A 24,843-nucleotide genomic window follows, 5' to 3' on the forward strand; every position below is an offset into this window, starting at 1 on the left:
ACGTCATTTATACACTTGTCAATGTCACAGTGCCAGTAGAGTAAGTGGCAAGGCAGAGATTTAAATCCAAGTCATCTTTCCCCTCAAAGCCCAGGCTCTTGACCCTTGTGCTAATGTATTCCTTGTCAATGCTGGTGCCAGGTAGAGGTTAGAGGACTCCTTCTCAGAGATGCTGTTGAGGAGTTTAGGGAACATCACCAGATGAGAGGACAGGCTGGTAATATGAAACACTAAGTTCCCATGATGACACTTAATTGTCACCACGCAGTCTTGCTTGGCTCAAGGCTAACTATCAACCAAACTGTGATGGATATAAAGTCTGTTGTGGTGTGAGACCCTAGCCTTCACATTTCCCTATCCTTCTGGGACACCTTCTCTCTCCACCTTCTATTGCAGCCAGGGCGAGACTGCTGCCCAAGTTCCTGGCCCACATGTTATGCCTTCTTGAATCATTCCCCTGTAGAGTAACCAGATCTGAATACCAAGGCCAAGACAAAAATATGGTTCAACCGGAAGATATCCCATGGTAACCTAGTTGAGGGAGAGAAGGGCAAAGATGATATTTGGATATGGAAACCATTCTATTGCTCCCTCAAATCACCAAGGTTGGATGTACAAAAGACATTCAAATAATGAAGACATCAAGACTAGAGTTAAGGTCTGGGAAAATGGGGACTATGTCTGAGCCGTGACTAGGTCAGCATCTAGTGCAGTGGGTGGACCCTAGTTACTGCTCAGTGAATTATGATTGAATTAATTAATGACTAAATGCTCTAGAGCAACTGCAGAAAAAAATTTTTCCCAATGAAATGGAGCTTCTGGGGGCAAGCAGATGTCATCATTAACAAAAATAGTGCAAGAAGCAAAATGGTTATGTTCAGGCCTCAGCAGAGATTCAGGAGTTTAATCTTATTACAAAGAAAGCTTAACCTCAGTTACATTCCCTGCAGAAAAGCTACGATTAATCAATACCCAAGAAACTTTAGGCATAGAAGATGCAACCAATCGTCAGTTCATGGTCACACTTTGGAAGTTGTTGTTTGTTTTCTTTCTTCAAAAAACCTGAAGAGTTACCATGCAGTCAAGAAGTTGAAAAGAGACAAGATCAAGAAAGGCCTACCCTTCCAGTCATGTGTAGAAATGTCGATAATCACCAAAAGATAACAAAAACTCTACCCATGATGTAATCACATCAGTCCTGGGAACACTGAGACTTAGGCATAAGCCAGGATGAACAGAACTGAAAATCAACTGAAGAATGTGTCAAGTGGTGTAAATCTTTCTGATTTCCCTATATAATACCACTAAATGGTCCATTTTGCTGCTTTATAACAACATTAAAAAAAAAAAATTAGAATCTAAGCCTCTCACATTTGGGTCCCAGTGGGTTTCAACCTTATGGGGGAAGCCTTCGTTAGAATTGTTCTCCATCTTGAAGTGTTTGTAATTTGGTGTCACAAATGTTTATCTGAAAAAAGAATGTTTATATTGAAATATTTATGAATGAAATGATATAATGTCTGGGATTTGCTTCAAAATAACCCAAGGATAGAAGTGGGGAAATGTGGGATAGGAAGGAGACAGTACTGGCAATGAGTTGAATAATTGCTGAAGTTGGGTGAAGGGTATGTGGGGTTTCATTTTACTTTTGTATGTAACAGACATTTTTAAAAAAAGGTTTAGCAGTAATTTACCCAAGCCTATTGAGCCATCAATTAGAAAAGAGATGATTCTCACAGGAGTATGCCTCTCTGTTTTATGGAAGCACCCATTGCTTTAAAGAAAGATAAAACCAGCGCTCATCAATATTAGACTTAGATCTCATTTGGGTGTTTCTCCCCAGATACCTGCATGGGTCCTACATTAAAAGGCAGGCTTCTCAAGGTACTTTTTAAAAAACATTCTTTAGTAGGGAATTTTCAATTAACCAAAATTCTTTAAAATTCTCTTCTCTAAATATAGGCATTTGACAAATGCATCATCATTCTAAATGAGAAGCTTATCTAACTTCAATATATTGTTCATTGAAAGGCCTTCTCCATGGAAATCTTTAGTAAAAGGTGAAAGACGTATTCGGTCTGAAAAGAAACCAGAGTATGAAACGCCTCCTAAGAAATGAAAGTATCCACAGGGGAGTTGGGAGTCAACGTGGCCGTGTGGGAAGATGCAAAGTTAGCGGTTCCCCACAACTAGGGTGCCTGCTGGCAGCTGGTGGGGGACTGTGATGCCCAAGGAGACGAGAGGAACCCCAAAGTGAACCAGTAGGAGGTAGGGGGACTGAGGGAGGAGGAGAAGTGGAGGCCAGACAGGATCAGAGCCCCTGAGGCAGGGAAGATCAGGAGAGGCAGGCAGGAGGGACTCTCTGGGAAGAGCGGGAGAGGAGCAGAGGGTGACAGCCCTGCCCACTCAGTCCGGGGAGCCTGCTGAGCTCCCAGGCCGGTCCCCTGCCCTCCAAAGCCCCCTCCAAGCCACGTAGGTCCTTGGGAGCATAGGAGGGCGGCCGGGGAGATCAGAAAAGGCAGGCAGGAGAGGCCCTCCAAGACAGGAGGAGGGAAAGGAGAGGAGGACATTTTCCCCGCCCACTCGAGTCCAGGAAGCCTGCTGGACTACCAGGTGACGTCCCCTGTCCTCTGAGACCAGGGGTGGGGGGCATGCCTGGGCCCCTTCTGTTCCTTGAGCCTAAGTCCCATCCCTTACAGCCCCCAGGGCCTTTTCCAGCCCTGAGGGTCCTGAGCACCACCCAAAGCTTGCCCTTGCTTAGGCCCCGCCCTTCAGAGCCAAGGCCTTCCCCCACCCTTTTTTTTTTCCTTTTCCCTCCTCCTCTTTTTCACTATTGTGGTACTGATGTACCTTCCAGTTGTTGATTCATCTATATTTTTATTTTTATATTCTTTCTAACATATCTATTAGCTTCCTAGTCTAATTTTATTTTTTACTTTGTTATTTTTCCCTTTTTTTTTTTTGCCACCCCAGGCAGCTTGCAGGATCTGGGTTCATGAGCCCTGAGTCAGGCCGAAACTCCTTCAGTGGGAGCTCCAAGTCCGAACCACTAGACTAACAGAGAACCTCAGACCCCAGGGAATATTCATCAGAGTGAGGTCTCACAGAGTTCCTCATCTCAGCACCAAGACCCAGCTCTACCCAATAGTCTACAAACCCCAGTGTTAGAAGCCTTAGGCCAAACAACCAGTAAGACAAGAACACAATCCCACTCATTAAAAAAAAAAAAAAAGAGATGGCAAAAAAATATGTCACAGATGAAGGAACAAGGTAAAAACCTACAAGACCAAATAAATGAAGAGGAAATAGGCGATCTACCCCAAAAAGAATTCAGAGTAATGATAGTAAAGATGATCCAGAATCTCAGAAATAGAATGGAGGCACAGATTGAGAAAATACCAGAAATGATTAACAAAGATCTAGAAGAACTAAACAACAAACAAACAGAGATGAACAACACAATAACTGAAATGAAAAATATACTAGAAGGAATCAGTAACAGAATAACTGAGGCAGAAGAACAAATAAGTGAGCTGGAAGACAAAATGGTGGAAATAACTGCTGAGGAGCAGAATAAAGAAAAAAGAATGAAAAGAATTGAAGACAATCTCAGAGACCTCTGGGACAACACTAAATGCACCAACATTCGAATTATAGGGGTCCCAGAAGAAGAAGAGAAAAAGAAAGGGTCTGAGAAAATATTTGAAGAGATTATAGTCGAAAACTTCCCTAACACGGGAAAGGAAATAGTTTTCCAAATCCAGGAAGCACAGAGAGTCCCATACAGGATAAACCCAAGGAAAAACACAACAAGACACATATTAATCAAACTAACAAAAATTAAATTCAAAGAAAAAATATTAAAAGCAGCAAGGGAAAAACAAAAAATAAATTATAAAGGAATCCTCATAAGGTTATCAGCTGATTTTCCAGCGGAAACTCTGCAGGCCAGAAGGAAGTGGCAGGATATACTTAAAGTGATGAAAGAGAAAAACTTACAACCAAAATTACTTTACCCACCAAGGATCTCATTCAGATTCAACGGAGAAGTCAAAAGCTGTTCAGATAAACAAAAGCTAAGAGAATTCAGGACCACCAAACCAGCTTTGCAACAAATCCTAAAGGAACTTCTCTAAGAAGGAAACACAAGAGAAGAAAAAGACCCACAATAACAAACCCAAACAATTAAGAAAATGGTAATGGGAACATACATATTGATAATAACCTTGAATGTAAATGGATTAAATGCTCCAACCAAAAGAAACAGACTGGCTAAATGGATACAAAAAGAAGACCCATATATATGCTGTCTACAAGAGTCCCATTTCAGACCTAGGGACACATACAGACTGAAAGTGAAGGGATGGAAAAAGATATTCCATGCAAATGGAAATCAAAAGAAAGCTGGAGCAGCAATACTCGTATCAGATAAAATAGACTTTAAAATAAAGACTGTTACAAGAGATAAGGAGTGACACTACAAAATGATCAAAGGATCAATCCAAGAATAAGATATAACAACTATAAATGTTTATGCACCCAACATAGGAGCACCTCAATACATAAGGCAAATGCTAACAGCCATGAAAGGAGAAATCGACAGTAACACAATAAGAGTAGGGGACTTTGACACCCCACTTTCACCAATGGACGGATCATCCAAAATGAAAATAAATAAGGAAACACAAGCTTTAAATGATACATTAAACAAGATGGACTTAATTGATACTTATAGGACATTCCATCCAAAAACAACAGAATACACTTTCTTCTCAAGGGCTCATGGAACATTCTCCAGGATAGATCACATCTTGGGTCACAAATCAAGCCTCGGAAAATTTAAGAAAATTGAAGTCATATCAAGTATCTTTTCTGACCACAACGTTATGAGACTGGAAATCAATTACAGGAAAAAAACTGTAAAAAACACAAATACATGGAGGTTAAACAGTGCACTACTAAATAACCAAGAGATCACTGAAGAAATCAAAGAGGAAATAAAAAAATACATAGAAACAAACGACAATGGAAACACGATGACCCAAAACCCATGGGATGCAGCAAAAGCAGTTCTAAGAGGGAAATTTATAGCAATACAATCTCACCTCAAGAAACATCTGAAATAAACAATCTAACCCAACACTTAAAACAACTAGAGACAGAAGAACAAAGAAAACCCAAAGTCAGGAAAAGGAAAGAAATCATAAAGATCAGAGCAGAAAAAAATGAAATAGAAATGAAGACAACAATAGCAAAGATCAATAAAACTAAAAGCTGATTCTTTGAGAAGATAAACAAAACTGATAAACCCTTAGGCAGACTCATCAAGAAAAAAAGGGAGAAGACATAAATCAATAACATTAGAAATGAAAAAGGAGAAATCACAACTGACACTGCAGAAATACAAAGGATTATAAGAGACTACTACAAACAACTCTATGCCAATAAAATAGACAACCACAAAGAAATGGACAAATTCTTGGAAAGGTACAATTTTACAAGACTGAACCAGGAAGAATTAGAAAATATAAAAAGACCTATCACGAGCAATGAAATTGAAACTGTAATTTAAAAACTTCCAACAAACAAAAGTCCAGGACCAGATGGTTTCACAGGCAAATTCTATCAAATATTTAGAGAAGAGGTAACACCAATCCTTCTCAAACTCTTCCAAACAACTGCAGAGGGAGAAACAGTCACAAATTCATTCTACAAAGCCACCATCACCCTGATACAAAAACCAGAAAAAGATACTACAAAAGAAGAAAATTATAGGCCAATATTACTGATGAACATAGATGCAAAAATCCTGAACAAAATACTAGCAAAGAGAATCCAACAGACATTAAAAGGATCATACACCATGATCAACTGGGATTTATCCCACGGATGCAAGGATTCTTCAATATATGCAAATCAATCAATGTGATACACCACATTAACAAATTAAGGAATAAAAACCATATGATCATCTCAATAGATGCAGAAAAAGCTTTCGACAAAATTCAACACCAATTTATGACAAAAACTCTTTAGAAAATGGGCATAGGAGGAACCCACCTCAACATAATAAAGGCCATATATGACAAACCCATAGCAAGCATCATACACAATGGTGAAAAACTGAACACATTTCCACTAAGATCAGGAACAAGACAAGGATGTCCACTCTCGCCACTCTTATTCAACATAGTTTTGGAAGTCCTAGCCACAGCAATCAGAGAAGAAAAAGAAATAAAAGTAGTACAAATTTGAAAAGAAGTAAAACAGCCACTGTTTGCCGATGACATGATATTATACGTAGAAAATCCTAAAGATGCTACCAGAAAACTACTAGAACTAATCAATGAATTTGGTAAGGTTGCAAGATAGATAATTAATGCACAGAAATCTCTGGCATTCCTACACACCAACAACAAAAAATCAGAAGGAGAAATTAAGGAAACACTCCTATTTACCACTGCAACAAAAAGAATGAAATACCTAGGAATAAACCTGCCTAAGGAGGTGAAAGACTTATACTCAGAAAACTATAAAACACTGATGAAAGAAATCAAAGATGACATAAACAGATGGAGACATATATCATGTTCTTGGACTGGAAGAATCAATATTGTGAAAATGACTATACTACCCAAAGCAATCTACAAATTCAATGCAATCCCTATCAAACTACCAATGGCATTCTTCACAGAATTAGAACAAAAAATCTTACAATTCATATGGAAACACAAAAGACCCCGAATAGCCAAAGCAATCTTGAGAAAGAAAAACGGAATTGGGGGAATCAGGCTCCCTGACTTCAAACAATACCACAAAGCTACAGTAATCAAGACAATGTGGTACTGGCACAAAAACAGAAATGCAGATCAATGGTACAGGATAGAATGCCCAGAGATAAACCCACGCACCTATGGGCACCTAATTTACAACAAAGGAGGCAAGAACACACAATGGAGAAAAGACAGCCTCTTCAATAAGTGGTGCTGGGAAAACTGGACAGCTACATGTAAAAGAATGAAATAAGAACACTCCCTAACACCATACACAAAAATAAACTCCAAATGGATTAAAGACCTAGATGTAAGGCCAGACACTATCAAACTCTTAGAGGAAAACATAGGCAGAACACTCTATGACATAAATCACAGCAAGATCCTTTTTGACCCACCTCCTAGAGAAATGGAAATAAAAACAAAAATAAACAAATGGGACCTAATGAAACTTAAAAGCTTTTGCACAGCAAAGGAAACCATAAACAAGACGAAAATACAACCCTCAGAATGGGAGAAAATATTTGCAAACGAAGCAACTGACAAAGGATTAATCTCCAAAATATACAAGTAGCTCATGTAGCTCAATATCAAAAAAACAAACAACCCAATCCAAAAATGGGCAGAAGACCTAAATAGACATTTCTCCAAAGAAGATAAACAGATTGCCAACAAACACATGAAAGGATGCTCAACATCACTAATCATTAGAGAAATGCAAATCAAAAATACAATGAGGTATCACCTCACACTGGTCAGAATGTCCATCATCAAAAAATCTACAAGCAATAAATCCTGGAGAGGGTGTGAAGAAAATGGAACCCTCCTGCACTATTGGTGGGAATGTAAATTGACACAACCACTATGGAAAACAGTATGGAGGTTCCTTAAAAATAGAACTACCATATGACCCAGCAATCCTACTACTGGGCATATACCCTGAGAAAACCATAATTCAAAAAGAGACATGTACCACAATGTTCACTACAGCACTGTTTACAATAGCCAGGACATGGAACCAACCTAAATGCCCATCGACAGATGAATGGATAAAGAAGATGTGGCACATATATACAATGGAATATTACTCAGTCATAAAAAGAAACTAAATTGAGTTATTTGTAGTGAGGTGGATGGACCAAGAGTCTGTCATACAGAGTGAAGTCAGAAACACAAAAACAAATACTGTATGCTAATGCATACATATGTAATCTAAAAAAATTTTTAAAGTGTTACTGGGCTTCCCTGGTGGCGCAGTGATTAAAAATCCATGTGCCAATGCAGGGGACACGGGTTCGAGCCCTGGTCCAGGAAGATTCCATATGCCATGGAGCAACTAAGCCCGTGTGCCACATCTACTGAGCCTGCGCTCTAGAGCCCACAACTACTGAGCCCACGTGCCACTAAAGCCTGCACACCTAGAGCCCGTGCTCCGAAACAAAGAGAAACCTCCGCAATGAGAAGCCCGCACACCACAACGAAGAGTAGCCCCCACTCTCAGCAACTAGAGAAAGCCCACGCACAGCAGCAACAAAGACCCAACGCAGCCAAAAGTAAAATAAAATAAAAAGAAATAAAGTAAAAAACAATGGTACTGATGAACCCAGTTGCAGGGCAGGAATAAAGAGGCAGACATAGAAAATGGACTTGAGGACATGGGGTAGGAGGGGGAAGCTGGGGCGAAGTGAGAGTAGCATCGACATATATACACTACCGAATGTAAAATAGTTGGCTGGTGGGAAGCATCAACATAGCACAGGGAGATCAGCTCAGTGCTTTGAGATGACCTACAGGGGTGGGATAGGGAGGATTGGAGGGAAGCTCAAGAGGGAGGGGATATGGGGACATGTGTATGCATATGGCTGATTCGCTTTGTTGTGCAACAGAAACTAACACAGTATTGTGAAGCAATTATACTCCAATAAAGATTAAAAAAAAAAAAAAAGAAAGAAAGAAAGTATCCACAGGAAAGTTCTGGAGCTATTTAGGAAACCGTTGTTCCAGAAACATAAGATTACAGGCAATGCCCAAACATGAGAGTAGATTACAGAAAGTTCATATTGAAATCAGTTGCATAGAACTAAAGAGTCTGTGTCTTCAAAGAAAATGTCCTTGAATTACAGACAATTATCTAGGCTACCTACTAAAGACTAAAGATGGATGACACTGTTAAACAGTGGGAAGGCTCCTTTCTAAGATTTATGAATCTACCTGGTCTAGGGCTGCCTGCCTCCAGAGGGCAGAAGGCCTATGTGCAGGGCATGGGCCAGTTTAAAACTCTATTAGTGCCACTAACATTGGCTCAAGGCTCATAGTATTGCAGGAAGGAGGTGGGCTGCTGGTCCAAGGTGAGAAACTGTAAATGTATGCAGGCTAGGAGTAGACCAGCACTTCTCAACCAAGGGTGATTTTGCCTTCAAAGAGGACTTCTCGAAACATCTGGAGACATTTTTGATTGTCACAAGTGGAGGAGGGGGATTGCTCCTGGCACCTAGTAGGTAAAGGCCAGGGATGCTACTAAACACAGGAAGCTCCCGCAAAAAAGAATTTACCAGCCCAGTGTCAGTAGCGTTACTGATGAGAACCCCTGGACTAGAGCAATACTTGCCACAACAATTCCCTCACAGCCCCCCTGCGTGGAGGCATGAAAGTGTTCAGGGGAGCAGAACACAGAGCTGGCAGGAAGAAGGGAAAGAGAGGGGCGCCTATCTCTACCACTCCTATAGCCAATCTAAACCCAGTCCTGTAAATTCAGCTCCCTACGGGTCTCTTAAAATCTTCCACTTCTCTCCATCTCCACTGCCACCACCTTAGGACAAGCTCTCCCTACCCGAAAGACTGCAGCAGCTTCCTAAGTAGTATGCCCACATCCAAATCTATCCTCTGCACAAAAGCATCTGTATGGTGTGGTGGTCAAGCATGTGGCCAGACTACTTGACAATGCTGAGAGGTTCAAATCCCACTTTTGCTATGTGACCTTGGGCTAGTTATTTAACCTCTTTGTGCCTCCGTTTCCTCAAAAGTAAAAGGAGGATGACAACAGTACCTGTCTTAGAGGATGTTGTGAAGATATTGTTTATATTTTCAAAGCTCTTCAGAAGTTTCTGGCACATGGAAAGTATACTGTAATTGTTTTTTATTATTTTCAAATCATAATCTGATCATGTTACTTCACCCCAATGGGTTCCTGTTCTTAGGATAAGTACCAACTATCTGACCATGGCCCCTAAGGTCCTGGGTAGTCTGGCCTCTGCCATCCCTCTAACCTCAATCAATCCTGCTTTCCCCCTTTGTCTCTGTGCTTCAGCCACACAGGCCTCCTGTGAGTTAATGGAAGGCATGTTTCTCCCTTCTGCCACAGGGCCTTTGCACAGGCAGTCTCCTCCTCTAGAATGTACTCCCCAACCTGACTCCACTCACCAACCCTGGCTCTTCATTTAATGAACTCTCATCCAACACATCATGGCTTATCTTCAGGGAGCCCTTCTACTACCTTTAGGATGCTCTCATGGCTCCACAGACCTTTCCTTTTGTGCACACTTATCCCAGCTGTAATTCTACATTCAGATTTCTAATCCTATAATTGGACATCAGATTGTTCATTCATTCTCTCACTAAATAACTGACTTCCTGGATGATTTGTTTTATGAATGAGTCAGTGATTGAACAGGCGATTGGATCAATGAGTAGGCGTGCTGAGCTTGCACCTCAGTCTGAAGTCCTGCATTAGAGCAGTTGCTGATCAAAGATGCAATGCCTTTAGCTTTATGGGAACCCCAAATGCCCTGAGCTTGGATCTAAGGATGTTACCCATGGCCTGGAGGCAGCTGACTTGCGCTCTAGCCTAGGACCTCTAGAATGCTCTCTTTCCTCCCATCTCAAGAAATTCTTCCTTGTTCAGTCAAACCAACTTCCCTAAGCCTAAAGAATAAGGGAGGAATATTTTTTCCTTGTATATGGTGGGAGCAGGGGGCTATTTTCATTAGTCCTAAGACTGAGGCTGACTCTGGGAACATCAGCTTCACATCTTTCTGGGGTCAGGGCAGCAGCAGTCATTCATGTTCAAAGGTCATTGGAAAAGCAACCGTTTTTAAAAAAAATCACAGAATGACAGTTTTGTTTTAGTGTTTTGACTGTAGCATCAAGCAATCTGCTTCTTTTTCCAAAATTACTTACTATGGGAAATGTAAACATTTTTTAACAATGCTTTCTCAAATCATCCTAACAAATCTCACACACGTGACCACAGCACCATGGCCTTCCCCACTGTACTGGTCTGGGTTTGGCCGGAAACAGACTTCACCACAGATGAGTCCAATAAGGAGAGTTCAATGAAAGGACTACAGAGGAGAGGTGGGCAGGGTTAATAAAACAAACGCGTTGAGGCACCCAGAAACTGGCAACAAGGGGTGGCTATTACTGCAGCTCGGGCTGAAGGGGCAAAGGAAACATGAGTTAATCCCAGTGCCAGTGGGAACCATGGATGGGGCACTGCTAAGAGGAGCTACAGTCATAGAGAGAAGTCCCTACTGCCAGAGATGTGGCCCCAGTGCAAGCAGGGAAGAGGGAGGAAATTCTCTAGCCTTTTTTCTTCCCACCCTCCCATCTCCTGCAGTGCCACCTATAGGCCCTGGACCCAACCAGAAGTCAGCCAGCAAAGGAACCCCAGCAATGCACTGTACAGGGAGCAGCTTCCCAGGGCACAGTCTCCCCTCCCAAAGAATGGAAGGGAGAGCAGAGAATAACCACTTCGCGTACCCAATCCCATATTGCCTTAGAATAAAACCTTAGAAATGCATTGAAGGGAAAGTTTTACTGGAAAACATCCAGAGATAGAGCCAGGAAGAGAAAGAAGCACCAAGCTCAGGGCTCAAAAAGTGAACACACAGACACCATTTTCAAAACAGAACAGAAAGACAATTTAACTTTTATCATAACTGTGGGCTGGCACTAGCTGCAGTGTACTCTGCAAATCTCTTCAAATAAGCGAAGGGTTGGGTGTGAGTAACAACAGATTCTCAAAGAAGTTGGCCAAAGCCTCCTGCAGGTTCAAATTAAGGTCCCAGGGATATTGGCTTAACCCAAAGACCAAGTCAAACACTGCATTTCAATTTTCACAATCCCTTGGTTCCCAAATTCCATGACTGGAAAACAAAAGAGTTTGGCGGTTCTTGACCGGCGGCTTGGCTTCAGGCTATAGTTCTCAATTGCTTTGCTCCTGAAGAACTGAGTGGCCTCCCCTCTACATCTCACTCTTTAGGCAAGATTGCCAGAGCCGGCCCTTTCTCCGCCCCCAAACACGCATGTGTGTGTCTCCCCCGCCCCGCCCCCTCACACACACACACACACACACACACACACACACACACACACACACTCACTCTTCTTCCCAGGTGCTCGCTCTGCCTCCTGCCCAACAGTCAAAATGAGAATCTAGCAAGACAACCATTATGTTGAGAAAATAAAGAAAATATTCTGACCGCTCTCACTTTATAGGGCACCAGAACAGGGGTAGGAAAGGGAGTGGAAAAAGGAAGAAGAGGAGAGAGGAACATGAGGAAAAGGAAAGGAAAGGAGGGAAAGGAAAGGAAAGGAGGAAGAGAGAAAAAAGAAGAAAGAGGAGATTGGGTGGAAGAGAAGGCAGGGGTGGATAAGGTAGGGGAAAGGAGGAAGAGGTAGCTAGCAAGAGTCAAATTTTCATCAGCATTCATTCATTCCTTTATCAAACTTTTATTAAGTACTTTCCAGGGACCAAGAACATCCAAAGCCCTCCCCACCTCCATGCTATGCCTTGTCCTGTAACTCTTCAGTGACTTGGGAGCCTTTTGTTATGATGCCCTCTGTCACTGAGGCTGCAGATCTTGATGTTTCCCCTCTACATCCTCAGGGTTGAGGCTTCCCCTGATAACAGCTACAGTATATTTTACCTTCACAAAGAAGATACTACAGGGAGGCAGAGAAACCCTACCAGTTGGGATTTTCCCTGAGTCCTGCCCTTCGCAGTTCTGGCAGACAGCTGGCATCTGGGCCACAGTCTATTTCCCATTGATGCCCCTGCTCTGGAATACATTCTCCCACGTATGGCCCTCATTTTTCTTCTGTCCTTTTTTCTCTAAATGACCACTGCAAGAAGTGGTTCCTAGGAAAAGAACTAACTACCCAGTGGGCTGTGATGAAAAAAAGAACAAATGGAAAGGAAGGACAAAGGTAGAAAGTAAATGGGGCATCAATTTATAGGGCTGGCTGGAGGACTGGCCAATTTCATACTCTTAATTTATAATTTATAATTTATAGTTGGACAAACTGAGGACCAGAGCAATCCAAAGGAACCTGCTCTTGGAATGAAAGAAGGACCACAACTGCCCCCTTTGACTTGCCATACTTTAGGAGGTTGGAAGGCCTGTATGTTTCTCTTTCCCTTTTTTAATGGTTGATCTTCCCTAGCCCCAATGGAGCTGCTGCTGTGAAGATGGAGATAACATGAAGTATGGTGCTTGGAATAATTTAGACTCTACAATTCATAAGCATTTAGATTATTTAACTGCTGATTATGATTATTTAAGCTGAAAGATTATACACTCTAGCTCAGAAAATGTTTGTATTTCCATTAGAAACCACCAGGCCAAGGGACCCATTTGACTGACAGTTTTCACTATTAAACCTATATATGCAGTGCATGTTTTTGGCCAGAAGACAGTGTCTCCCCTTGCTTTGTTTTAAGATAAGGAAGCTGAGTTCAAAGGCCTCCTCCAACTAGCTCTCTTCCTGCCCCTTCCCTCCCATCATCACCCCAGCCCGCTGTCCTGTTTCCCCAATGCAAGTTGGAAGAAGCACCTGTTTGCCAACTGCCTTTTATTTAATCAAAACTGGTCCCACCATTACAAGAAAAATTCTTACAACAACATCCTGAGTTTTTCACTAGGAGACAGTGTGATGCAATCTGTCAGCGGTTAAAATCATAGAATGTAGTGTCAAAAAGACTTTGAGTTCCAGGCGTCTGAGCCTCAGTTTCTGCATCTACACAGTGGAGGTAATAATACTCCCCATCTCACAGGAGGTGACATACTGAGCCCCTGCCTGACATGTAATAAGCACCTAAGAGTTGTTCACCGGTAATATTAATCCCACTGGCCAAAGTCTGCATGCAGTAAATCGTACATATGCCTGGGCTAGTTTAATTCTCTGAAGACATTTTAATCAAAGATAGTACAATCCTTAGGGCAGGGAGAGTGAAGGGTTCTTGACTCTACCTGACATGAAACTTAACCACTGATTCTTTCTCTGTAATAGTTTGTGAGACACATCTCTGCTTGGCTCATATATTTCACATCTAAAGAGTTTTATGAAAAATAAATGCAATGTACAAAAGTACAGGAAAATTCGGTTGTGGTCCTATTAGAGAGGACAGTGTCTTAAACCAAGCAGTCATTTTTGGCTTTTGGCAAAAGTTCCTACATTCAAATAGAGTTCCTTAAGAGAAGAAACAAAGAAGATTCCAGCATCTCCTAAATATTATTCATGTTCCAGATCACTTATTTAGCAGATTTACTGGTAGAATTCCACATTGAAAGGAATTGTGGAGATCATCCCTCTGTCCCCTCCCTGGGGACGGGAATTCTCTCTATAGCACCCAGAGCAGGTGATATCCCCCTCCCCCCAGGATTTGCTGACATACCTCAGGAACAATCTCAAAAGGCTACAGAATTCTGACCAGTACAAAACACTGAAGGAAGGCCTTCCTCCTCTTAAAGGATGATTGTGCTCTAGCCCAATCAACTGAGGCAGCATAACTCAAGTCCATTTCTTTTCTCTCATGTCACCCCTTTAATAGCTGAAGGGAGAATCTGCCTCTTGGTCTTCTCTAGACTAACACCCCTCACCCATCAGCTATCCCAACCATGATGAGATTTTTCAGGTATCTCCAAACCTGTTCACCCACCACATGACTCTCCCATAGTTTACCAACACTGTTACCCAGAAATGAACTCAGATATATACTGGACATGCATGCATACAAGTATGTATCTGTTAGGAATACTATCTCTAAAAGTATAGTTGCAAAGTTATTTTTAAATGCTCAGTGAGATAACATACCAGTTGACACTTTTTTTTCATACTCAGTTTACTTCAGCAGACTGCTAGTTGCCCCCAATGCCCCACCACCCCTTTCCTTCCTTGGGTTCCCTAAGTGTTAGCTGGACATAGAGCCACCCAGCTACAGTCTGCATTGCCTGCCTTCTTGCATCTAAGTGTGACCATGTGACAAACAATTTCTGTTCACTTAGAACAGTGCTTAGATCGGTGCCTAAGGCGTAGAACAGTCCTTGCAAGCAATGAATGCTCAACAGCTATTTATCGAATAAACTGTTAAATGACTCAGATGTTAGTGGATGGTATGTGCAACTTAAAGGGCAGGGAAGTTCCCTTCTCCTTTCTCCTGTCTGCTTGCTGGAATGTGGATGGAACGGTTGGAGCTGAGGCAAAAACCTTGTATCACGAGATGGACACCTCTCATGTACAGAGAATAGCAAAGCACCAAGGCAGAAGGAGTGTGGGTCCCTGGTGACTATGCAGCTACTTGTATGAGCTTCTGGAATGTGGGGTTTTCCGTTCCTCGCATTGAAGCTAATTAGACCATTCCACTACTCTAAAGTTATTTTCTTTGTAGTTAAGTTTTGCCTACCCACTTTATGTACAGCAAGACTTTTCTCTTCCACTAAAGGCCCTAAGCCACTAACTTCAGGGTTACAAGAGAGAAACAGAAATATTGAGTGGTAAGCTACTGTCCATCACGTGACTACCTGCAGCTCAGACCACAACTGCTGTTTAATGAGCAGTCCTTCTCTCTGCCACCCGTCCTCAATCACTGCAGGTAACTTAGAAAGCTGAGACAAGCTTCACTAGTGTTTTCGCTGACTCAATTTCCTTTTAGAACTTAGCAGGAGGTAAATAAGAACAGACAGACTGGGACATTCTAGGACACCTTAACATAGTATTTAATATATATTTTAAATTGTGCATGCCAAGGTTTTTCTAAACAAACCATTCATTGATTACAGAAGGAATTGCACTGTAGCCCCCTCCCTATAAAAAACTGTTGAAAGCATGAGGTCAATTGGAATTTGAAGATGGGATCAGTGTATGCTAATTACAGTCAGTTTACCTAACATATTAATATGTCACACATTATACATATATGACTTTTACAGCTTATAAATCACTTTCTCGTAAATGCATAATTTCATTCAATCTCCATAACATCTCTTGCAACTGAGTTTATCAATTTTAAGTAACAGTTGCCCTCAAAACTCCTCTCCCAGGCTCCATTTATCCTGTCCAAATTACCAGGCACTTAGGATTCCTTCCTAAAGAAATGTGATTTGTCTTTTCTCATGTTGGCATGAAGTAAAGAATAAATTGATTTTATCATTTTCTGCACCATGCCTCTCCTTTGAAGGGTACTTACCTAATGAGTGCCTCTCTCAAAAGAGATCCTAGATCAAAGAGGCCAACAGGATAATGCCTTGGAATAAGCCGGGGTCTTACCTCACTGTAAACTTCCTAAAATAGCCCAGTGTATACAAAGGCTTTTGAGGCTATCTAGAGAAGATGTCTAAAATGCAACAATACCCGGTAAATTAAGATGGATATCACAATGTCATCAGATGAGATAAAGTACAGAGGTCCCCTTAAAATCTTTACATAAGTATGAGAAATCACCTCAAAAAGTCTAAAACACGCACTTCAAATTACGTAACTTTTAACCAGCTCTCAAAACCCTTATTCATTCAGTGTTTAATACTAAATGGAACATATCAGTTAGCCTGCCTGTCTGCCTGTTAAATTACTATGCTAGTTTAAATCGTCTGAGCAAATGCACACAGATAGATTTTAAGTACGGTATCTCATGGCCTTCAATTCCTTTTAGCTACAGATATCAAATTCACCTGCCGCAAATTAAATAATTGAGCTTTGGTTACTGGAATGTAAGCTCATTAACCGGCATTAATAAAACCAAACATATAGAATGATGTTCTTAATATTATTTTGATAAAATCCCTTTAAGTAGAAGCAAGTGTAACAAAGACAAACCATTATGAAATGTTTTAGTAAGAGGTTTTAGATTTTTTTTTTTTTTTTTAGATTTTTTTTTTTAAGTAAAAACATAATCTTATACACAAGGGAAGGAGAATATTATGTTCTCCTAAGAAAATGTATGGCCGGGAACTGTTAGTTCCTTCCGGTGTGGGAATAATGACTGGCAGTTAGAATACAAAGCAATGAAGATCAAACTGGAAAAGGGCGTACTGGGGGGAAGAATGCTACGCAAGACAGAGTCAAAGGCTCTCCTTTGGGCTCAGTTCCTAAAAGGGTTCTCAGACTATAGGGAGTGACATGGCATGTCCCTTTTTACCCCAAATAACCATGACGGTCCTTACCTATGGAAGCAGATTTCTAAGTGGGATTCCAAACTTCTTTGGTTCCACAAGAAGCTACTTTATTCATCTACCTATTCATTTATTTACTTATTTATTTGTTCATTCATTTCCTTCTCTCATTTTACTAAAATGCAAGCTTGATACGGACAGCCATTTTTGTTTTTCCACCTAGAACAGTACCTACCACATAGTCGGTGCTCAAGGAATATTTATAAATTTTTGAACTAATTCATCCTTTCATTTCTCAAATGCAGGATTTATAAAATATGGAAGTACAATCTAATTTTGTTAAATAATAGAGAGCATTTGTAAAGGTATATACCAAAATGCTATCAGCATCCATCTCTGCATGGTAGGATCGAGGTGGTTTTGTTTTTAAGTTTTGCTTCTCTGTTTCTTTTTTCTTTTTTTTCCTAAAATGCACACTTTTACCCCAACAAATATCTAAAAGGCTGGCTGTCCTGTGGATGGGGCTCAGGTGAAATCTATGTAGCCCTGCAACAAAAACCAAGACAAGTGGGAAGATTCCATGGAAAGCCATTTCAGTTCCATCTAAGGACAAATGAGCTACCTGCATGAGCCGTGGAACACGAACCACCACCTTATGAGCCCGTGACTTCCAAAGGAAGTGGTCTTCACCAGGGCCTGATGAATTCCTTATTAGTCATTATGTGGACAGGAGTCTGGCTTACGTAGGCTGGAAGGTTGGACCCAGCTGCTTCCCAATACTAAAACTCCATGCCATTTGATTTTGCAACGAATTTAACATACACCACCCCTTATTTCAAAATCCCCTTTTATGTTTCAAAGCACTTTTACATATGCTGGTTTACATAATTTCAGTTCAGTATTAAAAAAAAAAAAAATCCTGTCCCTATAACAATTCTATAGAGTAGGCAGGGCAAGTATTATTACCTCCACGTTACCAAAGAAAAAACTGAGGCAACCAGAGAGTGATCTCCTTTAACCTTATGGTTGAGTTACAAGACCACATCTTCTTTCTCTTGACCCAAGGCCCCGTCCATCTTTCCTCTAACACCACAGAGCCTCTCCCTTGCTACCAGGGTTGGGAAACTGGGTAGACTTGCCTAAAGTTGCTTGCACAATGCCTGTCAGTTGAATGAAAACCAACAGCCCTTGGCACAGAGTGACAGCAGATACAGTGATACATCCAGCTGACTGCTCCCACTAACTTACGCTGACTTGGTTAACACCAAGTAACCAATATGTCAACTCAGCTTAAAAATCAAGATTGACCAAACCATTTGGTTGACTTGAACAACTGAAGAGGCTGATAAAGCTAATTGGGGTTCTCAGTCAATGTAATTGTCCTGCACCTGTGTCCCCATAGTCCTGGGAAGAAGCCCACCGGTAAGTGGGGCTTCTGGGCCAGTTAAATAGTGAATGAGGTCCATATTGGGCTTAATGAAGCAGGGCTTTGTTACTTTTACCAAAGGAATTAATAGGAATTTTGTATTTATTTTGCAGTGGCAGCAGATTAATAAGCACTTGGGCAATAACGTGGCAATTCACCAAAAGAGGTCTTAGTTAGGTGCTATCTGAAATCATGAAATTAAGTAGGAAAACATACACATGGAAAAAGTTTATATGTTTTAGAAAAATAAACCCAAATTTTAGATAAATGATACTCTTCACAAAGTATATTAAACAAATGACATATTTTCATTGGCTGATAGCGCCATTTACACACATATATCATTTTCTGTGTGCCAAGCCCTGCTCTGAGTGCCTCTCCTCACAACCACCCCACGAAAGTCATCATAGGAGGAAACTGGAGGGTCAGCGATGTTAAGGTCATTTTCCCCCAAGTCACACAGCCACCAAGTGGAAGCAACAGGATTTCAACCCAGCTCTGATGACTCCCAAACCAGCATGCTTCACCATTACTTGTTCTCTCAAAACGTTGAAAGGATATGCTCTTTTTATAAACAGGAAATAATGAAAGTTTCCTTATAATGGCATAATAAATCACTCCAGGAGCTGTAGAGTTAACTTGGGAACAGCTGCAGAACAACGAGAGAAACGAGGCTGAACTTGACACATAACAACACACAAGGAGGTAGAAGCTGGATAAGTGAAAGAGAAAGAATAAAGGCTGATGGAATCAATGTACTGGTATTATTAATAAGTTATTGATCACATCGATAATGTCCAAATGCTTGAAATACTTTTCTTCCTAAGTACATAATATCCAATCTCCAGCATTCAATCTATTCATTGCTTCAACAAACAATTACTGAGCACCTACCATATGCAGGCACTGTTCTAGGCAGCATAATTACTGCAGTGACTCAGACAAAAGTTCTGGACTTGGTGGAGGTGACATAAGCTCCATGAGAAAATGAGGTAGTAGAAAGGGAGCCTGATTAGATTTTGGTTTTAATCCTGGCCAGATGTCCTTAAGCAAATTACTTGAAATCTCGCTGAGTCTCAGTTCCCTCACCTCTAAACTGAGGATAATAATATCTGTTTTTATTATATCATCTTTTATTAGGAAAAATGAGAGTTTATAAGTGGAAATAAAACTACTTACTCTTTGGTCTTGGAGAAACTGAGGTAGTTGACGAGGAATAAAAGTTTTGTCCTCGTTATTAAATCCTTCAAAATATTTCATTCCATATTTTCCATGATCTAAGCTTCCTGGGTTTAATGTTAACCATGTGTAAGACTTGCAGGGTCAGGATAAGGTTATTCTTCCATACCTAGCCACCAATTTCAAAGTCTATGTTACAGGCTTAAGATGCCATAATTCTGTACATTTCCCCTTACTGTGGAAGGAGGTTGGATTTAAATTATATTTTAGTGATTATTTCATTTTAAAACTTACAGAGGGAGATGCTGCTTCTTGCCTATTTTTTCAGAAACAGATCCACAGCAATTGATTACCTCTAAAATCTTTGAGTAATTACCTTTACTATGTTCTTCCATGGTGATATTGTTTCATTGTAAGAACGAAATAAAAGCTAGGTGAAGACAGGTGTGTCACAGGCCTACAGGAACGACCACTGCCCGACAAGCAGCCATACCTTATTGATTAAATCAAAGACATTTGTTCCAGTCTCCCCCCAGCCCTTACCTAGGGGGGCAGGGGGATTTCCAAGCCTGTTTTTATCGGCCCAGCAAATCAGAGTCCTGCTTTCTAAACAAAGAGGTGCCAAACTTGAGACTCTATGAACGCCAACACAAGCCAAGCATTATACACAAGTGAAAAGAATATAATTACCAAAGTTATAGTCACAATTAGGAAATACCTCCTCAGAAAAGTTTCCACTTAACTCTGAGCAGGACTTAAATTACCATTGTGCTTAACAAGGCCTCTGTCCTTTGGCCAACTCAGACCTTTTCGACAGATCTAAGAATATTAGTGCCGTCCACAAAACACAGAGGCACAAAACCTAATGTTGGATTCTTTTTTTTGAATAACAGATGTGAGACATGTGCAAATTGGGACATGGAAGCTATAATTCAAAAAAATAAGAAGTGTAGTCACGGGAATAACTAGTCAAGTGTTAGCTAAATTATTCTTTCTCCAAGCTTTCTTCCTCTTCTCTAGCCTTCCCTTTCTCATCCCCAAAGAGAAGTTAGAAAAGAGAGAGTAGGAAAGCAAAAATGGGTACTCACTTCATCTCCAGGATCTCCTCCAGCTGTTTTCTCCTCTCTATCCGGAGGTTGGCCAAGTGTGCTTCTTTTTCAGCCAGAGACTGCTGCGTGGAGGCAAGGCGAGCCTTGGTGGCGTCCAGTTCCTGTCTGGTCTTCTCCAGTGCATTCATCAGTTCCTCTATCTGTAAAGCACGTGGAACGCAGTGTGTTATTTCTCCTCCATTCAAGCACAAGGCATTTCATGCTAGCCTATGTTCTGACAATACACACAAAGGAATCAAAGCCATCCTTGAACTGGGCATTGTATCTTGGCATCCACTCTTTCTTTGTCACTAGTTAAAAATAAATATTTCAAACACAAGAAATGTCCAAATTTCTCAAGGTCCTCATTCAATTGGATTATCCACTAACTTTTATAGAAACTATTTAATATATTTATTAGAAGTGGAGGGTGAGTGGCTTGACCCAATTTCAACCTGTTTGGCAAAAATCTCGGATACTGCCTCACTTCAGTTAGCTGAAGGCAACACTCAAAATGCATTTTGCCCGGCACAATATACTTCTGTGTGTAGGCCCCAGAGTATTCTGACAGGAAGTTATTCTATGTGTTTCAAATTCATTCATGTTTTAACCTATCAAAGCCTTGTTTGGCGAAAGCGATTTGGTGTCCAAAGGGCCTCAGGGGCCTCCCTCTCACCTCACCTCCCTGTTTCACATTCAGGAAGCAAGGTTTGGCCAAAGGTAAACAGAATTCCAGCCACAAAAGGTTCAAGTTTGGTTTGCCCCTGAAGTTTGAGAGGGTTCTAAACTTGAAATAAATGACATGTAACTTTTATAGGGTGCTAATACACCATAGAAATAAGCCAGACTATCAAATATCCAGGGTTTTCAGCCAGGTCCCAAAAAATTGGACCAGGGAGCCCCAAGGCAAGGCCTTATCCTCCCCAAACCACTGGAGGCTTTTAAAAGCCAACACACAACAAAGAGGGCTGATGTTTATGGTTTTGTTCCAGAGACTTCCGTGGAGCAAGCTGGTGAAATGCCATCTCTTGCACAGATGCATGCTGCATCCACCCTGCTGATTTAAAACCACGGTTTCAGGAAGTTTCTAGGTTCCAGGGTTGATGTTTGGGTCACCCCTTCCAGCTGAACTTGGCAGAATGGGATCATCTATCACCAAAGTTAACAGACGCCCTTCAAAACGTGTCAATGATATATTAAGTTCCAATTCATAAAGACTTTCTACACAATTTCTGCAGTTTTACATGGAATGTATTCAGAATAAGCATTATAGTTCATATCCAAGGTAAATTACAGGATTTTAAGATTCAGAAAACCCTCCATTTTGCCCTGATAGAAAGAGGAAACTTGATGGCCATGTAATGTAAATAAAAGCCAAAACCAAAAACAGTTTAAAAAGCAAGGAACATAAACGATAACCTATGAAAGTCACAGAATTACACATGTTTAATTGTAGGATAAATAGCATTATTCTTTAACTTCAGAAATATACAAAATTTAAAAATTAAAAAGCAATTAAACTTTTTAGTTTCTCATATAAGTTCATAGAATATCATAAATATAACTAGAAGCGATACTTGATGAGGCTGAAGCAGAGGTGGTTTTTCATTTTCTTTTATTTTGTCTTCTTTTTTCCCCTATTGTTGATATACTCAATAGCAGTGTTTAAAAAAAAATATCAGTATTACGGTCATTCCAAGTGCCAACTCAGATACAGTTTGCCTGACCCTCCATATGGGATGGCCTGTGTCCTCATGACCCCGTTTCCTTCCATAAATTGTTCTTTATCCCAAATGTACTATTTAGCTCAGAGAAGAGGGAGAGTGTCGAGGATTCTCACCTGCTGAATCTTTCTCATTAACTGAACTGACCTGCTTGCAATCTACAGACACAGTATGCTACTCAGCTGGGTTTCCAAGTTCTTAGTTCACCTGCCACCTGACTGCTTAGGGCAGGCACTAACTAGTTTTATATTAACCCAACTTTAACAATTACACCTTAGAGTAATGACTTGCAGGCTGCCCTGGTCATTTCAGCAATAATAACATGGAGAAAACCTGGACACCTGAGAGACGTAATCCAGACTTTTCTGACTGCTGGAGATGCTTTTGGCTTCCAACGTCAATAATTCTTAGCTTGAGGTGAGGCTGCTATTTTCAACACCTTGGAAGCAGAGTCTCAAAATAGCTTCCCAGGCCAAGGCCTTTCACTCCTCCTAATTCACCTGACCACTGAGGACTGCACACTGGACCACCTGGGGCACTGGCCTCAGACACACTGTTCTAGTCTTCGCACAGCCACTGTTTCTACCTGTAACTTTGTGCAAATAAGCACTTGATTCTTGCGTCTCAGTTTCCCAGATGATGCCCGTGGTACCTCCTGTGTTAAATGTTCTAGAGTTCTGCAAACTGTTTCCTTTGCTATCAAAACAAGAGCATTAAAAAGCAAGAAATGTTTTCCCTGCTGTGGTAGTCATTAGGGTGTTTCACAATATTCTAGTTCTCCCCCTTACAGGCACATGGTAGGACAACACCTCCCCTCTCCCTTTAAGTTGGGTGAGGGTTTGGCCAAGAAGATCATTGTCATTTCCAGGTAGAAGCATTTAAGTACTAGCAGTCAACCCCAACCTTCCCTTTTCCCTGCCATGATGAGCACAGAAGCATGTTTCAGATGATGTCTCCTTCAGCCTGAGTCCCTGAGTGACCACAATGAAGCCCAAGGCCAACCCACATCACATAAGCAAGGTATGCACCGTTGTTGTACTACACCAAGAGATAAGGGGCCGTTACCCCCAGCTTGACTTGGGCTGTCTTGACTGATGAATTGTCACACTTCTTACCAAGTGCTCTATAACACCTGCCTCCATCTCCCCCCACCAGTCCCCTCTCATCAAGAGGAAGTGCTTCTTATTCTTGCTATCCCATGGAAACTCTACCTTTGCAGGCCACTGGTACCTTCCTTCTTGCCATATGTCTTTTCTTAATGTGTAGTCTGCACAGCTAAACAGTTCCCCAACTTCTTCCCCTCATTTGAAGTAACATTTTAGCTGGCTATGTATATGAAACTTGTGCCTTAGAAACTACCAGATTTGAATCATGTCTCCATCACTCACTGTATGACTGACACAAGTTCCTTCAACTCTTTTAGCTTCAGTTTCTTTATCTGGAAACAGGAAATTATGTTGCTTATTCTATTAGATGTTTATGGATAGTAAGTGAGATGATGTAATCTATACATCATTTATTCTAATTGATATCAATAAAATAACACTTTTTCTTATAATAAGGTACACTCGTACAGAATCTAAAAGATACAGATATGAAAATTTTAAATGTTTCTTTTTATTTAGGTTAAATGACACTCTTTTTCGCTAAGATCACCCAAAATCCCACCACATGGAGATAAACACTCTAAACAGTTTGTTTTAATTTCCCCATCTCTCTCTATTTGTGTGTATGTATAATTGAGATGCTATATATAATTTTCTAAATAGTTTTCAATAAATGTATCATTAGAAAGTTCTCCTTCTCATTAAATAGTCTCTCTGAAACATGGTTTAATGGGTGAGTGGGGATGTATCCATTCCCCGTTTTCCTAAAAGCCAACCCTTCCCTTGGGCTCTCGGAAGCTCTCCTAAATTGGTAATCTATCTCCCCTGTTTCTTTTGCAAATTCTTCACCTTCCTGCAGTCCATAACTAGACCTTTCCCCTTATGACTCTGTCCCAGAGACATTTTCCTCATCCATGTGGCTCCTCAGGAGGAGGATTGAGATTTGTCTCCACAGCTCTCAACTCTGATACTTTTCCAAACTTTGTCTCCTTTTATTCACTTAACATCTTTCACATATACTGAACCACCCATTGATTACTTCCGTTTGGATGTCATAATATCACTTTAAATTCACAGTGATCCACGCACACATATCTAAACCCAAATCCCTACCACCCATCCCAGCCCTCCCAACCTGCCACTCCCTAACACATTGGTA

General features: G+C 40.9%; 1 protein-coding gene and 1 non-coding gene across 2 annotated transcripts in view; both read right to left on the bottom strand.

The window, feature by feature from the left end:
* Nucleotides 1-24,843, bottom strand: part of ERC2 (ELKS/RAB6-interacting/CAST family member 2) — a 743,450-nt gene that overhangs the window by 193,714 nt on the left and 524,893 nt on the right. The window contains exon 14 of the mRNA XM_059940600.1: nt 20,855-21,015. Within this exon, the coding sequence (XP_059796583.1) occupies nt 20,855-21,015 (161 nt within the window). The remainder of the gene's footprint in view (nt 1-20,854; nt 21,016-24,843) is intronic.
* LOC132375512 (U5 spliceosomal RNA) lies at nt 1,981-2,098 on the bottom strand. Its single transcript, XR_009506056.1, has one exon. It is a non-coding gene; the product is annotated as a U5 spliceosomal RNA (small nuclear RNA).

The sequence above is a fragment of the Balaenoptera ricei genome, chromosome 11 (genome assembly GCF_028023285.1).
Source record: "Balaenoptera ricei isolate mBalRic1 chromosome 11, mBalRic1.hap2, whole genome shotgun sequence".
Classification (NCBI taxonomy): Eukaryota; Metazoa; Chordata; class Mammalia; order Artiodactyla; family Balaenopteridae; genus Balaenoptera; species Balaenoptera ricei.